General features: G+C 32.8%; 1 protein-coding gene across 1 annotated transcript in view; it reads right to left on the reverse strand.

Annotated features, from left to right (window-relative positions):
- LOC136032377 (follistatin-related protein 1-like) overlaps positions 1-19,250 on the reverse strand; it is a 41,378-nt gene that overhangs the window by 3,843 nt on the left and 18,285 nt on the right. Inside the window, exon 3 of the mRNA XM_065712698.1 lies at positions 16,587-16,696. Coding sequence (XP_065568770.1) covers positions 16,632-16,696 — 65 coding nt within the window. The 3' untranslated portion in view covers positions 16,587-16,631. The remainder of the gene's footprint in view (positions 1-16,586; positions 16,697-19,250) is intronic.

Here is a 19,250-nt window from a genome sequence, read left to right on the forward strand (position 1 = left end):
TCACTTTCCAAAAACACCCTCCTGAACTAAACTGCGAGTTGAACATTCTATAAATTATAGCTGCCTGGGCACCGGCAGGGGAACATTGTCCCATGGAGATTTGGGATTATAAAGTAATTATAAGAAAAACAAGGGAAGAGAGCAGAATAGGAGAAAACTATGGAAAAATTGTGTGTTTTCCCACTGTTGACAGCCGGCCAAAAGATTTTGACAATTAATAAGGAAAATAAAGGTTCTAATTTGTGACTGAGTAGCCCCTTTCGAGTTTTCCACAAACATTTCTCTATATGATTTCGTTGGAGCAACAAAAAAATTCAAATTCTTCATAGTAAGGAATTGTAAGTAAATAACGATCTTTGTTAATAGCGAAAGTATAAGATTTTAACTATTGATAACATTCAATCAAAGAATCAGTATTTTATGGTGATCCTAAATATGTATTTGTTTATTAGTAATTAGTGCACTTATTAGTACACAACAAAGTTCGTATAATTATAAAAAACACAAGGGAAACAACTTAATAAAGGGCAATTTCGGCAAAAATGTGCCGTCAACTTTTGCTTGTATTGCAAGAGTACCCATGAGCTGATAAATGAAGCCACTATAATCAGAAATGTTTCCCCTGAACGGAATAATGGCAATTACTGTATTTTCTCCCTGAATGGACACGTTTTTGTGTTTAATTATCATTTTTTTTCCAGTAGTGATTGTGTTTATCTAGTTGTCAGTTTGAAAAAGATTTATTTTTTTCAGTTATGAAGTATAAAGGTGTCAAATATATTGGTTTCTGGTATTCAAAATTAAATTGAAAATAGTGACTTAAAAATTTTTATCTGATTTTCTCAATCTTATTTTTAATGTTTTTCTTTGAATAAACTACTTCGATAATGCGTTACTTCTTATAAACACTGATTCAAATGGCAATAAATATTTTGGTGTTTGATAACCAAGTTCAGAACTGTCGACATTGTTAAAAAATATCCTTCCAATGCTTCGGCATTGCTCAACAGAACTGAATACTGTGAGTTTATAGCTTAGTTCTTGTAAGAAGGCTATTGTTTTGTATATTTTTTGTAATTACTTACTTTTTTCATTCATTTTTTTAAATTTTATTGTTTAAGTTTTTCGGTCATTTCCAGTTACAGCTATTACTACTAAAAGTAACTGCAGCATTAGCTAACCTGATGCAAACAGAGCTGCGAACGTTCCTCTTCAACCACCATAAATTAAAACCTTCAAAATTTACCCTCTTCCATAAAGTTTTAATTCACTTTAAATCCTTCCTTATAAGCTCTTTCCAACTCATTCGATGATGACTGTTTTTCACTTGACTCCAGATAGATGGCCAGGAAGAACACTCTTTGGCAATCTGCCATCATTCATCTATGAAACGTGCCCTAGCCGACTCAACCTTTCTTCCGTCAAAAGCCCAGAAAGTCAAACGAAAATATAATTGTGGGTACAGCTTGTTGTTTTAATGTTCAACATGCACCTAAAGCTACCCGTAGATAAATCCACTTGACAACACTTAACAAATCTCCTTCTGTGTTTTCAAGTACCTTTGTTCAAAAACCTTACTTGACCACTATCATTACCATAGCTTCCAATATCATGCATTGTGGTTCGCAGAATTCAGTTCCTATTCTTAAAATAATATTTCAACTGTAAAAGAGAACCCTTGACCTTGGCTATTCTACTTTCTACACCTTTTTTTATCCAAAAGTTTTACTGATAATACTACCCACATAAGCGCAGCTATCTTTTTGAACGATTTATCCGTTACCCAACATCACCTCTTCATCTTCATATAAAAATGAATAAGAACATTCAATTTGAAGAAGAAATAAACATTAATTTATTTCAAACCAATTCTTTCACCCTGAAAGCTCAAAGCCTTTAAAAAAGATATTTTTTCTACTAATTTGTTTTATCTAACAAAAAGTGAGTGCACTTTGATATTTGCTTGACGTCAGTAGCTTCATTTTATACGAAAAGACAGATAAAACAAACATTGGGAGTCTGTCTATTTCAAGTTGGCTGTCATGGCAGTATATAACATCAATTTGTAATAGACAAAAAGAGCGAAATTCCTGATAAAATCTCCAGAAAGTCGAGGATATTGCTTTGTGCACCTTCCTTTGGCCATGCATGGTGAATTTTCGTTCAATGCACCGCAAGGTCCATGTATCATATTTTTTACAACAATATCATATAGCCCCTTATCGACATTTTCATCAGGTGTTTCAGCGGAAATTACATCATCAATTTCGTTATAAGTAATTTTATTATGCAGCTAGATTAGTATATGCGTGTGTGGCAAACCTCGTTTTTGTAATTCCACTGAGTACATCATGCTTCGCACTGACCCAAACACTTCAAGTTTTACTATGTAGTTTATCAGTGATTTCAACCTTTGCCGGAAGACACTGGCCGTAATGACATATTTATGAACCGCCGATTGTCCTTGATGCATCGCACTGACCCAAACACTTCAAGTTTTACTATGTGAATTTTCGTTCAATGCACCGCAAGGTCCATGTATCATATTTTTTACAACAATATCATATAGCCCCTTATCGACATTTTCATTAGGTATTTCAGCGGAAATTACATCATCAATTTCGTTATACGTAATTTTATTATGTAGCTAGATTAGTATATGCGTGTGTGGCAAACCTCGTTTTTGTAATTCCACTGAGTACATCATGCATCGCACTGACCCAAACACTTTAAGTTTTACTATGTAGTTTATCAGTGATTTCAACCTTTGCCGGAAGACACTGGCCGTAATGTCATATTTATGAACTGCCGATTGTCCTTGAAGTAAAAACTGCTGTATCTTGTCCCGAGATTGATTACATGTAAATGTAATAAATAAATCTGGACGACCATAGTGACCAACATACGCAATAGCATCTTGAGCATATTCATGCATATGACGGGGACTGCCAGCATATGACAAAGGTAAAATCGTTAATCTTCTAACGTTTGTGGTATTACCGTCATATACAACTGCATCTCGCAAATGAATGTATTGTTCAGAGCGGAGCTTGGTCTGATTCAGGTGGATATACAGCAAACGTTCTGATTCAATCTTTGCATACATATCAACGACATATTGGTGAAACAATTGTCGGCATTTTAAAATATAATTCTCTTCATCCTGCCGAATCATTAGTCTATAGGAATGATAATGCGTTGCACTGCATTTCTTATTCATTACTTTGTTAGTAGCTGGATTTATCAGTTTAATATTAAAGTGATAGTCGTCGGCTCAATCCAAAAAAAAGATGAGATATTGTAGGGCATCGTTGCATCGATGAGTTTCAGCAATTCTTACCAACTGAGCGTTTCGCTTATGAAGAATAATATCTCGATTTAAAAACTGATCACCGACCATAACGACTTCCACTTCGTCGATAATTGGAGCATTGTATCTACGCACATGTTGGCCGGGAGGCGTTTTGTCACCGGAAATAACAATTTTATGGGTATCAGTAGGCATCAAATCGATGGCTGTTTTGAACAGACGCACTAAAATATTATTTTCTTGGAAAAAATGTTTCAATTGGGAAACGATTGTTCTTTCAACGTTGGGAGAAATTTCGCAACGTGCATTCAATTCAGAATTTCTATCACTGATGAAGTACAATTGTAAAAAATATATGATTCTCACCTGAGAATGGTAGAAGGGACCCTGCTTTATGATAAATTTGCCTTTTTACTTTGAAAGTAGGCATAAATTGATCTGGATTTTCGATTTGGGCACCAAACGACGTCATTTGGAAACATGAGTTATATTTTCTGATCTGTGATAAAAAAAAGCTTAGATTCTGACATAGTTCCAGTAAGCAAAAGTTTTCAATGGCCCTGGTGGTGCAGCCAATAGAGGAAGTTTAACTTTTCCTGAGGCGCAACACATTCCCATTGTTTCACCATTGAATTTCAATGCCTTGCAATAGGGACAAATTTTAGACATAGTCCCGATTCGAACACATCTACTATAATCATCGACTGGGCTGTACCTGAATGCCAGGCGATAATTTTCAGGCTGCTCTTGTGATTCCTCGGTACGCTTTATTTTTTATTTTCTCTATCAGCTACAAGCCTGTTTTCTTGCTGTTCTTGTGATTCCTCGACACGCCTTTTTTTACTTTCTCTTTCAGAAGCAAGTCTGGTTTCGCATGCTCTGGTAGTTCCTCGACACGCCTTTGTTGACGCAGATTTCACATTCTTAATCTGGCCCTTTCTCTTTGAACCGCAAGCCTGGTTTTGCTTTTTGGTAACATTCTATCTTTTTCAATGTTTTTCAATTGGTCAGTTTTCATTCTAACATTGACTGTTAGAAAAATTTTTACGAGCCAAGCATGCTAACACTCAACAGTTTATAATAAACCTTAAAATTATAAATATCTGTTATAAGGTTTTCGAATTACTTTAATCTATTGTCAAAATATATATAAATATTTATACATTCCCAGTTTCTATATTTTTAGTTTCAGTTTGCTTTTTAGTTTAGTTTCATTTTTATATATAGATAAGATATAATCTGGCATAATGGACGGACAACTTACTTTTATATATATAGATAGATGAGCAAGCATTCAATTCTGTTGATAGAAGAGCTTTAGTAAAGTTCTTATCATTGTATGGTATACCAAACAAATACATTAAAGTTATTAGTGCTATGTACGAGAATAACAATGCTGCGGTTAAGGTAGGAAATGAGGCTAAAAGGTTGTTTGTATTAGATTAGGAGTTAATCAGGGTTGTGTCCTATCCCCTTTTAGATCTATCCCCCTTCATATTGATGAGGTGACCAATTTTAATCTAAGTTTTGAACTAAGGATTCTAAGAATAATCTAAGTAAGATGTCCACGATAATTGTTAATTATTTGGAAATAAAACTTTGACTTAAAATTTTGAGCTTAAAGTTTCAGGGTTTTATTGAAAATTATTTATTAAGCTTTGATTTCAAATGAATTAGAAAAAAGGAAAATTATTTGGATTTCTCAAACTTCATCAATTGGTAATGTAGAGTTTATAGTAATATATCTTGCGTGTAGTTCAAAGTTGAACAATACAGATAATGAATAAGAATTGATGTTCTCAGATTCAGTCAATTGACTTTTTTTTTCTTTTTTTTTTTGCAAAACCGAATTTGAAAATCCAAAACGTAGCCTTAAACTCCAAATCGAATCGTTTTATCTCTATTTATTTATCGGTTTTTTTCTTCTGTTGGAATTCATTTATTTTTTTGATGATTTTTTTATACATAACCAATGACCAAACTGCTTTATGCACTGCTTTATGAAAAAAAACATATATGTATTGTAGCTACAACTTTCCCGATTATGCTGAAAATAATGCTACAAAGTAAATTTGAATAAGAAATAATTGAAAATGTTGAACTTCGTCAATTGATACAGTAGAGATGATAGTATCCAGATGTAATATAATACTTTCATATTTAACCCTCTCATCGAGATATCGGTCCTTTTGGTATTCGTACATTGCGTCAGGTTTTGTATTTTCTGGTGGCCTAAAGACTCATATTACTCCCAGCGTTGTCAACACAGTACTATTGCCAGTTTTTGGTGTAATTTAGAGTTCCTGGTACTACCTACAGCAGGAAACATATTTAGAAATAAAAAGGAAAATTTAACTGTTTAGATTTTCTGTTATATTACTTTAATCATCTCAGTTTCTTGTAGGAGTTATTGCTCATGACGGTCTGCTATATGTCGCTGGCGGAGATGGTGGCTCGTCAAATCTTTCTTCTATTGAAGTAAACGAACCTGCTTTGGACTCGTGGACCCTACTTGATGCGCTTATGACTAATAGACAGAGCTATAATGGTGTTGCTGTGATTAATAACCCCCTGTAATCGTTTTCTTTTCTTTTTTTGAATAATTTTGGAAAGCCAAAAAAATATCACAAAAATTATTCTGACATGGGACTAAATTTGAACCAGTATTATATTGAACATGACAAAACTATCAAAAAAATGTCAAAAAGATCTAGATATGTAGTTTTGCCTAGTCTTGTTATCCTATAAAAGATCTGAATCTCATAAAATTACTTTGGCAACCTATTTCGACTTCCTACATTTTTGTTCTGATTCAAAACAAATCGACAAATGTATCGGGCCGTGCGGTTGGATTGAATAAAGATGACTTGGCTATAGAGAATAATGTAAGGCTATATAGTATATATAAGAATAAAGATGACTAAAGATGTACTAGGCTATAAATATGTTATTAGCTTTCAAATTTAGTTTTAAACACGTTTTTTTAAACAGTTTTGTTTTAAACACGCTTGAATTCCCAACTTATTAATTTGTATCTTCTTTCTAATACCCTGAAACACTTGGTATTAACAAAAACTGCAACATTGGTCATTTGACCTCTGATATCTTACACTAGCCCTACCCTGATTATTCTAACCAAGGAAGAATTATCTGATTCTCAAGTTTAATAATGACCGTTCTGGTGAAATTTTCAACTTCATATAGTTTTATAGGACCTTATATACAACTCTAAAATTCTATGTATAGAATTTCAGATTAAATTACTGTTAATTTGAATAATTAATTATTAAAACTCAATATTTTTTTTGAATATTTTCTTGTGTTGTTCATTTGAGAGTAACTATTTCAGGATACTAGTTAGTCAATCTTAATCTATACATTTTCAAAACAAGTTTTTTTTCGGTTACTATGGGCCGGGGTTTGCTTTTTACGTGATTACAGCTATTTTACGTCCCTCGATAGTTTTTCTTGACATTCAGGTACGTACGAGTAGATTAGTTTTACACTTCAAGATTGCTTTTGGCTTCCCAAAGTTTTAAAAGAAATTTACCATTTTTTGCTAAAGTTTCTTATTGTTTTAAAAAGTAAAGTTTTATAAAAAGCCTTTATAATTGCTTCTTAACTTATGGTTGTTACGGAACTTCCTTTTTATTGGCCGTTGTAGGCTTCCTCCTATCTACCATGTGGTAAATCTGTCCCAATGTATTTTCTTGTGTGGAATACAAAAGTGTCTTTACAAATGTAATAAAATTATGGTTTTTAAAAATCATTGGTACATTGGGGGTTTTAAACTTTTTGTGTGCTTTTCTTTTACGTTGAGTTTTCCCATAAACAATGTGTCACACCAATCCAAATATAAGTTCTGGTGTAAAATAAAAAAAAATATCATAAGAATCCTTCCGTCATGATCTACAATAATCTCAATGGTGTTTCTATTTTAAGATCCAAGCCTATATATGTTGAACCCAAGGAAGTCCCCTGAAATTCAGATCCAATCAGTTTTAAAGCTGTTTTCTTTTGGTTCTCTTGTGTTTTGGCTAACTACATGGATACAAGGTATAGTTCATTACTTAAAATTAAATCCATTTACTACGAATTAAAAACAATGGGAATATTGCTGTAAACATAGCTTATTGTAATAGTTATTGGCTCTTGAAAATTCGCCAAATAGCAGAAACTAGCCAATTATTTTAAAAAGGTATTGTAAAAAAGTGGGTCAAACTCTTGAAGAAACATACTGGAAAAACAATTTTTTTTTTGGCTTCTTTTTTAAAAGATAGGAACACTTTCTAAGAATAAAAGGTGATACTTTACACTGAGATCTAGATCGAAAAAGGGGTTCTTTTTCTACTCTTTGAACTAGAAAATCCTGAGAGACTAGAGTTCATCTTACTTGCTCCATCAAAGTAGGCAAATGTTGGGACCTTGTTTTTACCCTCATGGTTTACCCAGGCTATCACAATCTCGAACCCCTAAAATATAGGGGTATACCAAAAGATTTTGTGTATAGATTATAATCTATAAGTATAGATTATATATGTCTTTTTGATGGATCAATGACACACACAATGTCAGAAAGGCCATTTGCTATTCAACAGAAGGTAACAAAGATATACAAGAAAAAAATCAATCAGTCGCATCGGTTTTCTCGCTGTTCTAACATTGTTGTCAAGTTCATTGCCACACTTAGACCGATAGATATGACGATAGTGACAAATAGACCGATGAATGTTCCTATTGTAACTCTGTTGCCGAGCTTTCAATGGTCACGTTTTTTGCTTCAGATGTGACAAATGTACCTACAAGCGTCTTTACCCTTATTACACAAATTAGATCATTTCGAAAATGCTCCTTTACGAAGAGAAGAGATTCCCTCATCCACCCTTGATCAAATTCTTTATCTGTCTGTATTCCATCTTTCCATTCTATCTTTCATTCCACAGGTACAATTTTCAAGCAAAAGGGAATAGATTGCTAATGTTTTATATTTTAACGAGAAACAAAACTTTCTAGGATCGAACTCGAACCCATGGCTCTGAAATTAGGTGTATGTTGTTCTACCGATTGAGCCGAAAAATAAGTTGTCTGTGTGTCTTTGTGTCGAGTGACGTCATGTCATCAGGTCGTTGTGTCGTCATTATGACGATGACGTCATTAAAGGTATTTAAGACATTCGTTCATGGAAAAATGTTCAATTGAAAATGACTGAAGAACCTACAATGCCAATTTATGCCTACTTTCAAAGTAAAAGGGCAAATTTATCATAGAGCAGGGTCCCTTCTACCATTCTCAGGCGAGAATAATAAATTTTTACAATTGTACTTCATCAGTGATAGAAATTCTGAATTGAATGCACGTTGCGAAATTTCTACCAACGTGAAAAGGGCCATCGTTTCCCAATTGCAACATCTATTCCACAATAATAATAATTTAGTGCGTCTGTTCAAAACAGCCATCGATTTGATGCCTACAGATACGCATAAAATTGTTATTTCCGCTAACAAAACACCTCCCGGCCAACATATGCGTAGATACAATGCTCCAACTATCGATGAAGTGGCAATCGTTATGGTCGGTGATCAGTTTTTACCTCGAGATACTATTCTTCATATGCAAAACGCTCAGTTGGTAAGAATTGCTGAAACTCATCGATGCTACGATGCCCTACAATATCCTATCTTTTTTGGGATGGAGCCGACGGCTATCACTTTAATATTAAATTGACGAATCGAGCCACTAACAAATAAATGAATAAGAAATGCAGTGCAATGCATTATTATTCCTATAGAGTAATGATACGGCAGGATGAAGACAATTATATTTTAAAATGCCGTCAATTGTTTCACCAATACGTCTTTGATATGTATGCAAAAATTGAATCAGAACGTTTGCTATTTATCCGTCTGAATCAGACCAAGCTCCGCTCTGAATAATACATTTATTTGCGAGATGCAGCTGTAAATGACGGTAATACCACAAACGTTTGAAGATTAACGATTTTACCTTCGTCATATGCTGGCAGTCCCCGTCATATGCATGAATATTCTCAAGATGCTATTGCGTATGATTGTCTCTATGGTTGTCTAGATTTATTTATTACATTTACATACAATCAATCTTGGGACAAGATGCAGCAGCTTTTACTTCAAGGACAATTGGCAGTTCAAGGGGGTTATATGATATTGTTGTTAAAATATGATACATGGACCTTGCCGTGCACTGAACGAAAATTAACCATGCATGGCGAAAGGAAGGTGTACAAAGCAATATCCTCGACTTTTAGTATCCATTACAATTACTGGCAATGATGGTTACCCACAATATAGAAGAAGATCTACTGAAGATGGCGGTAAAACAGCAATAATAAAGAAGCATAATGGTACCACCATCGAAGTAGATAACCAGTGGGTTGTTCCATGTTCTCCATTATTATCAAAAACATTTAATGCACACATAAACGTTGAATACTGTAACTCCGTAAAGGCAATCAAATAGATATGTAAATACGTCAACAAAGGCAGTGACATGGCAGTTTTTGGCTTGCGGTCTAAAATCAAAGATATCAACGAATTCGTACAATATCAGGCTGGAAGATACATAAGCAGTAATGAAGCTGTTTTGCGAATTCTTTCATTTGCGATACATGAACGTAGTCCAGCTGTTGTTCACATAGCGGTACATTTACAGAATGGTCAACTTGTTTATTTTTTGTAATCCAACGTGCAACAAAGAGCTCTGAATCCACAGGATACAAAGTTAACTGCTTTCTTTTTGCAATGCAAAAATGATTCTTTTGCAAAAAACTGCGGTATACTGAAGTACCTTCTATTACACGTGGAATACTAAAAATAAAGTATTTGAACGTCGAATACAGGGTAAGTCAGTCGACGGCAAACCTACCATCTTCAAATATACCGCATGTTTGTTTGCATGTTTGTTTGTTTGTAAAAAGAGTGTTTGCATATGACGTCATTATAAGTACATAAGGCTTTGTATATGCACAGACAATGGGAAAGCCAAAAATGTTGTATATTCGCAAGTTTCACGTAGTTCAAAACACATATATAAATCTATCTATATTCAAAGGTTGTACACAGGGACACAACTACAATGTCGCGTAACTAATATGCCGCGTAACGACTTACGTGCGCGGCGGGGCTTGGGGGGGGGGGAGTGCAAAGCGCCCCCACCAACTAGGTGTTTGGGTGGCGCGAAGCACCACCCCAACAGCTAGTATGTAATAAAAACACACAAATATAGAACTTTGCTACGTAATTCAATTCGTAAGGTACGTATATTGTTTACTTATGAAAACGCTCATAAGAAATTAAAAGTTCTAGTCACCTTTTTAAGTAATCAGAAAATTGGAAGACAACTAGGCCTTCTCCCCCGCTAATTTTCTCTCAAGATCTTCCGATTCAAACTATAAGAATGCCATTTAGCCACAAAAATTAATATTCAAATTTAGTTTTAATTGTTTATGTGCGGAGAGTCAAAATCAAAACATGCATTAATTCAAAACCGTTCAGAAATTAAATTAAGAAAAAAAAATTTACTGAAAGTAAGGAGCGACATTAAAACTTAAAACAAACAGATATTATTCCGTATAGTTAAGGGGCCGTCCCCTCCTCAACACCTCGCTCTTTACGCTAAAGTTTTTTTTATGGTTTTAAAAATTAGAATGTGCGGAGAGTCAAAATCAAGACATGCATTAATTTAAAAACGTTCAGAAATTAAATTAAGAAAAAAAATATAACTGAAAGTAAGGAACGACATTAAAACTTAAAACAAACAGATATTTTTCCGTATATTAAAGGGGTTCTCCCTTCCTCAACGCCTCGCTCTTTAAGCTAAAGTTTTTTTTATGGTTTTAAAAAGTAGAATTGTGACAAAGAGTAAAACTGTAGCGTAGAGAGTGACGTTGAGGAGGGGAAAACCCCCTTACTATACGTAATAATTTCTATTCTTTTTAAGTTTTAATGTCGCTCCTTGATTTTAATTAAAAAAAACATTTTTTTATTTAATACATAAAAAATCATGTTTTAAAGGGAAAATTTGTCAAATATTGCAGGAGATCTTTCAAAACGATCTGAAAGTATATCTTTCTTTCCCCACTATGAGTAGTTTTAAGGGTGTACTGAGTCGCCTTTAATTACTGGTTAGTGACAATTAAAATGTTTGACCATTAAATCAAATTAGTAAGTTTATCTTTTTATGATGCAAAATGTTAAAATCTACTCAAATACTAGCATCGAAATTGGCAACATAACTTGAAAAGACTTTTATTATTTTTTGAATATTAAACGGAACAAGTCTAGTAATGACGTCAGTAATTGAATGAGCAGCAATAAATAATTAGACATTCAATTAAAAAAATAGATTTGGATATTTATAATGACGTGTGTACATGTGATGCGCTGGTAGAAAACTTCCAAAGGCGTTTGCCAAATTGGCTCTTTCTACAGTTTTATAAAAGTTTTGTTTAAAAAATCGTTCTTTTAATTAGGATAAAATACCTAATAACAATTCGGTACATGGCTTGTTTAAGAACTTATTTCATAGGATAATTGAACTCACATCAACCAATTATTTTATTTCTTTCGACGAAAAAAATATATCTGTGATTTCTCTTTGAGTGTCCCGGGCGTCATTTATATTCCTTGTGTCCCGGTGTCCCGGTCGTCATTTATATCCCCCTGTGCCCCCCAGCGTCCCCATTGTAGTTGTGTCCCTGTGTCCCGGTTGTCATTTATATTCCCTGTGTCCCGGTCGTCAATTGTATCCCGGTGTCCCGCTCTGTATATACATTCGTTTTTTAGTTTTGTTTTTCTCCTTTATTTTTTTCCTTTTTTCTGTTTTTTCTTTTTTAGTTTATTTAGATTTTTAGATTTTTTAGTTTTTTTATTAGTTTTTAGTTTTTTTGTAGTTTTTACCATTTTTTTAGTTTTTTTAGTTTTTTTTTTACTCATGTCCTGGTCTTCATTTATACTCCCTGTGTCCCGGTCGTCATTTGTGTCTCGGTACTTTGTTGATTGCTAATTTATATTATATTTATATTTATATTTTTTATATTTATTAATATTTTTTTAGTTTTCTTTTTCTCTTATTTTTCAGTTTTTTCCTTTTTTTTAGTTTTTTCTTTTTTAGTTTTTAGTTTTTTTTGTTTTTACCTTTTTTTAGCTTTTTTAGTTTTTTTAGTTTTTTAGCTTTTTTAGTTTTTTTATTAGTTTTTAGTTTTTTTTTAGTTTTTGCCTTTTTTTAGTTTTTTCAGTTTTTTTTAGTTTTTAGTTTTTTACCTTTTTTAGTTTTTTTTAGTTTTTTAGCTTTTTTAGTTTTTTTTCTTTTTAGTTTTTTTTGTAGTTTTTACCTTTTTTAGTTTTTTTTCTTCTTTTGTATTAGTGTCAAATAATTCAGACGTCATATGCGGACAAACAAGACGTCACTCGACAGACAGACAGACAGACATAACCCACAAACAACTTATTTTTATATTTATTTATTCATATTTTTTTAGTTTTCTTTTTCTCTTTTATTTTTCAGTTTTTTCCTTTTTTTTAATTTTTTTCTTTTTTAGTTTTTAGTTTTTTTTAGTTTTTTACCTTTTTTTAGTTTTTTTTAGTTTTTTTAGTTTTTTAGCTTTTTTAGTTTTTTTATTAGTTTTTATTTTTTTTGTAGCTTTTGCCTTTTTTTATTTTTTCAGTTTTTTTTTAGTTATTAGATTTTTACCTTTTTTTATTTTTTTTTAGTTTTTTAGCTTTTTTAGTTTTTTTTTCTTTTTAGTTTTTTTTGTAGTTTTTACCTTTTTTAGTTTTTTTCTTCTTTTGTATTAGTGTGAAATAATTCAGACGTCATATGCGGACAAACATGACGTCACCTGATCCACAGATCCACACACAGACAACTTATTTTTATATATATATAGATAAGTTGTCTGTCTGTCTGAGTGTCGTGTGACGTCATCTTTGTGTATTGACTGACGTCATGTTTGTTGATTGACGAAATTACACACCGGGACATCGGGATACAAATGACGACCGGGACACCGGGACATAGGGAATATAAATGACGACCGGGATACTCAAAGGGAAAGCGACCGGGTCACAAGGAATGTTCAATTAGCAATCACCATCAACAAAGCACCGTGACACAAATGACGACCGGGATACAGGGAATATAAATGACGACCAGGACATTCGTCATTTATCCCCAACCACGCATTGCACCCCGGCCGAGGGCGGAGAATCAGGAGATCGGCACCTGCGCTACGCGAACCCTAATCGGTTTGCATGCGAAAGTTTGCTTTTTTTGCTTTTACATTCAAAGAGAAATTACAGACCGGGACACCGGAACACAAATGACGACCGGGACAAAAATGACGACCGGGACACCGCGACACAGGGAATATAAATGACGACCGCGACACTCAAAGAGAAATTACACCGGGACATAGGGAATATAAATGACGACCGGGATACTCAAAGGGAAAGCGACCGGGTCACAAGGAATGTTCAATTAGCAATCACCATCAACAAAGCACCGTGACACAAATGACGACCGCGACACAGGGAATATAAATGACGACCGCGACACTCAAAGAGAAATTACAGACTGGGACACCGGGACACAAATGACGACCGGGACACAATGAAACAAAAACAACAGGGACGGCGGGGGGCACAGGGGGATATATAAATGACGACAGGGACACAGGGAATGTTTGATTAGCAATCACCATCAACAAAGCTCAAGGGCAATCATTAGAATAATGAGGTATAGATCGGAATACAGATGTTTTTTCCCATGGACAATTATATGTTGAATGGTAAAGAGTCGGTAAAACTGACAATCTATTTATATGCACAGACAATGGGACAATTAAATGGGACAGTTTTAAGTAGTGAAATATATTACAGTTTTACAGTTTTTGGTAGCTGTACCAACAGCTAGTATATTTATATCTTGTTCTGTTTTGTATTTATTCGCTTATTTCCACCCCCCCCCCCTACCATTTTTAATGCCCCTTTTAATCCTTCTTCTGACTTGCATTTTTTCTAAGTTTATTTTGACCAGTTCGTATCTTTTTGACTTTTTAATTGACTTATTACAGTTTAAATATTGACTCGTAAATAATTATTCATAACCATTTTTCTTTTTCATTGTTGTTTTTGTTATTTTTGCCAGTTTTAGTGCAACCATATGATTTGTCGACTCCTAAGTCCAAATTCAGCCGTTTGTGGGCTTGTGGTAGAGATTTTTGAAATAAATATTTTATCTTATCGATGTAACACCTTAAATGCTGTAATTTTTTTCCAAGACCACGCTGCCTTTCTATGAAGAACCATTAAATGCCCGAATGGGAAAAGTCCATTTATCAGAAAGTGAAACCAGACACAAAAGTCTGTATATTTCGACCACATACACAGCGCTCGTCATCATCAGAAATACAACAGCATTAAAATTAAAAGTAACATATTCATACAGAACAAAATAATGACTTCCGGTTCATTTTTTTCTGTGAAAAGATTTTTAGTTGGATGGCCTTGTTGCCATCCAATGTTTTGGTTACTTAAAAAGGCAACTAAAACTTTTGATTTTTTACGAATATTTTTATTTGTAAAAGATATTTGTAACTTACAAGTTACCTTATGTAACGAATTTCTGTATTCGTATGTTTTTATTAAGTATATGAGGGGGTTCACCCCTTCGTCAGTACCATGCTCTTTACACTAAAGCTTAGATTTTGTCCCAATTCCTTAAGAATGACCCATGAATCACAAAACCAGTAGAATAAATAGTTGAACTTACTAAAAATACTTTAGCGCAAAGAGCGAGTTATTAGGAGGAGCTGAACCCCTCATATGCGTAATAATTTTTATTCGTTTTAAGTTTTAATGTTGCTCCTTTCTTTCAGTTGAAAAAACTTTTCATATTTATTTTTTCATTGTTTTTTTTTATAATGCTAGAAAATCCTGTTCTTCGTACATGGAAACTTTCTTCCCCCATGACAACTTCCTCCATAGAAAGTTCCCCCAACATATCCCCTGCTTCTCAACCCCTCCCATCCCAACCAAAAAATCCCCCTTGAAACGTCTGTACACTTCCCAATAACCATTACTATATGTAAGCACTAGTCAAAGCTTGTAACTTGTAGCCCCTCCCTGGAGACTGTGGGGGAGTAAATCGTCCCCAAACACATAGTTATAAGGTTTTACGACTATGCTGAATAAAATGGCTATCTCAGAGTTTTGATCCGGTGACTTTGGGAAAATAATTAGCGTGGGAGGTGTCCTAGGTGACCTCCAATTTTATTGGTCACTTAGAAAGGCCACTAGAACTTTTAATTTCCGTTAGAATGAGCCCTTTGGTTACATTATAAGACCACTGCTTCGATAAAATCACGCCTGGGGAAAAGAAAAAAAAATAAACACGCATCCGTGATCTGCCTTCTGGCAAAAAAGGCAAAATTCCACATTTTTGTAAATAGGAGATTGAAACTTCTACAGTTGGGTTCATCAAAATTCAATCATAAAAATTCAGTCATCAAAATTAGCATCAAAATTGGATTCTTTTGATGTAGCTATTGGTATCAAAATTCCATTTTTTAAAGTTTTGGCTACTATTGAGCCGGGTCGCTCTTTACTCGTTACCACGAACTGTTTGAAAAATGAATGAGACCTAAGTTACTAAATAGTTACTTATTTAGTTTAGACTTTAATAGTTTTATTCATATATTTTAATAAATACTGAAAAGCGAGGAACGAAATTTCAAACAATTATACTATGATTTCTTCAGGTTGACTTAATACCCACATATGGAATATTAGCTAAGATAAGACGCAGCAAATGAAAATTAAAACATTCTTGTAGTCGGTCAACGATTTTTCTCAATAAAATAATCAGAACCTACACTCCAGTGCTGCCTATAATATAGAGCCATATGCCTACAACCCACATTTTTTTATTCTTATGCTAGAAGGTACGTATATTAATCTAACCAACTAGAAAAAATTACAAATCATAGTTTTTTTCTAAAACAAATTAAACCATTGAAAGCAATTTGTTTTAAAGATGAATCCAAGTTGCTTCAAATTACGAAACTAATTCGAAACAGCGTATTAAAATTCAGCTATATCAGTTTACTAGTGATTCAATTCCATATTTAAAGAAAAACAAAACAAAATGATAAATATTTTACATGAATGTATTAATTCAAAAAAAAAAAATCACGTATACTACATTTATATATCATATCTCAGAAAGAGGTGATCAAATTTACCTTAGGCAGTCAATACGGAAAACGAGGTCTCGTTCGAGGTGATTGCTAGAGTAATTTTTGTTCGGTTTTCAATAAGTGATACTTTAAAGCTTCAATTAGGAAATCTCTACCTAAAAATTAAAAAGAAAAATAAATGATTAAAAAGAACGAATAAAAACAAAATACAGAGAGGAGTTAAAGAGAAAAAACAAGTACGCAAAAAAGAAGAGGACTATTTAAAAGGTCTGTTATAAAATAAATGAGCATAGAGTTTTACATTTTCACGCATGCTCAAGAAACCTTTTCTAATTACAGGGACAAAATGGAGCTCGTGATTCACATAACTCTTGATATGCCAACGTTGAGCTCTTCCATAAGAGTTGAATGAGCAGATACTAGTCAAAAGGATTTTTCAGGTAAAACAGGCAATAGTTCAAGAACTCAATTTGCATCCATCGTGTGTTACATCAATTGTAATTAAGTTTCTTGTGTAGGCTAGGAAACATCCTCATAGATGCTTCTAAGCATACGGTTTCAATGTAAGTTCTTTTTTAATTGATATTTTTGTTTGGCCTTATTTTATACTGAATTTTCCCATTTGCTACATATTAAATCATTTTCAATCTGGTTTCTGGTTTCAAGTATCAAAAATCTTTTAAAGCACCAAGAACATGTTTGAAAATATTTTTTGACATAAGGCTCTCTATTAGGTCTATTCAACCTGAAATCCAAAATTTTCTATGATTTCCCTGTTAGTTTTTACAAAATATTAAAGGTCGTTCTTCGTGTGCCAAAATTTTCACCAGTGCTTTCAAACCCGACCGTGCAAAACATCCAGAAACTAATTCGGTAAATTCAACGACGCTTTTCAAACTTGAAAATTCAAAATATTGCAAATAAACCATTTAAAAACATGTTTCAAGTTTTCCATAGCGCAATATTTCCTTTTTATCCTCCAACCACTACCCTAACTGCGCATAATGCATTTAATGCTAGCCAAACAAGTCAAGGTTATTTTTAAATAGTCTTTGTTACACTTGAATGTTTCATTTCTATATTTCTTTTATTTATAACTTGGAAACGGTGAATTAATTTTTAATCTTAGTAATCAATTACTTCAAATAAACACTGCATTAGAGCATAGTAATAGCTGGCATATACATGCCCAGACTAAAAATCTTTTGACAGAAAAAATAAATATCACAGATGCGTGTTTACCTGTGTCATGTCTGTATGTCTGTAAATGTTTAAAAATAAATTTTAAAATGGATATTTGGAAGGGTATTATCAACTAAATAGAATAATTGGTCTTTCAAAAAATATTTTCTGGCAGCTAAGTCAACACCTAACAATTTGACGCCATGAATAATTTTAATCATGAACTAATTGAAGCATAGCTTAGATTTTCTACTATTTCATAATATATATGCATGGATATACTAGCCCAACACCTAGTTGGTGAGGGCGCTTCACGCCCCCCAAGACCCCCCGCGCACGTAAGTGGTTACGCACCATATATATATATATATATATATATATATATATATATATATATATATATATATATATATATATATATATATATATATATATATATATATATATATATATATATATATATATATATATATGTATATATATATATATATATATATATATATATATATATATATATATATATATATATATATATATACATATAAATATATATATATAAATATATATATATATATATATATATATATATATATATATATATATATATATATATATATATATATATATATATATATATATATGTTTTAACTACGTAAAACCTGCGAATATACAACATTCTTTGATGTTCCATTGTCTGTGCATATAAATAGATTGTCAGGTTTACCGACTTTGAACATGCAACATAAAATTGTCCATGAGAAAAACAATTCGTATGTCCATGAGAAAAACTTGAATACATTCGTTTTGAGCAGCTTCCTTGGGTGTTGCCATTTTAGGTTCTTCAGTTATTTTACAATTAGAAATTTCTCTTTCAACAATCTTCTTACAATTAAAAATTTGTCTTTGAATGATATTCTTCAATACCTGTTTCCTGGTCGCCATTTAAATTCCCTGTGTCTCGGTCGTCATTCATGTCCCGGTATCCCAGTCTGTAATTTCTCTTTGAGTGTTCCGGTCGTCATTTATATTCCCTCTGTCCCGGTCGTCATTTGTGTCCCAGTCTGTAATTTCTCTTTGAGTGTTTTTTCTTTTTAGTTTTTTTTTAGTTTTTTACCTTTTTTCTTTTTCCAGTTTTCTTTTTCTTCTTTATTTTTCAGCGTCACTATGAAATACGTATCGCCAAACCTTTGTTTTTTTAACTAAAATCTGGCAGCAGTGCTGCAACAAGTACTCCAAATTTTTACTTAAGTATCAAGTATTAAGTACTCATTGGTTTTTTACTTAAATATCAAGTAATAAGTACTTTCCAAATTCTTACTTAAGTATTAAGTATCAAGTACTTGCCAAAATTGTACTTAAGTATTACTTCAAGTACCACTTCAAGTATTTATTCTATATATATACATACATATATATATATATATATATATATATATATATATATATATATATATATATATATATATATATATCTGATATCAAGCCCATGCTACCTTTTTGTTAAAGCCATTCTGAAAACTTCTTAGC

This window comes from Artemia franciscana, chromosome 10 (assembly GCF_032884065.1).
Source record: "Artemia franciscana chromosome 10, ASM3288406v1, whole genome shotgun sequence".
Taxonomy (NCBI): Eukaryota; Metazoa; Arthropoda; class Branchiopoda; order Anostraca; family Artemiidae; genus Artemia; species Artemia franciscana.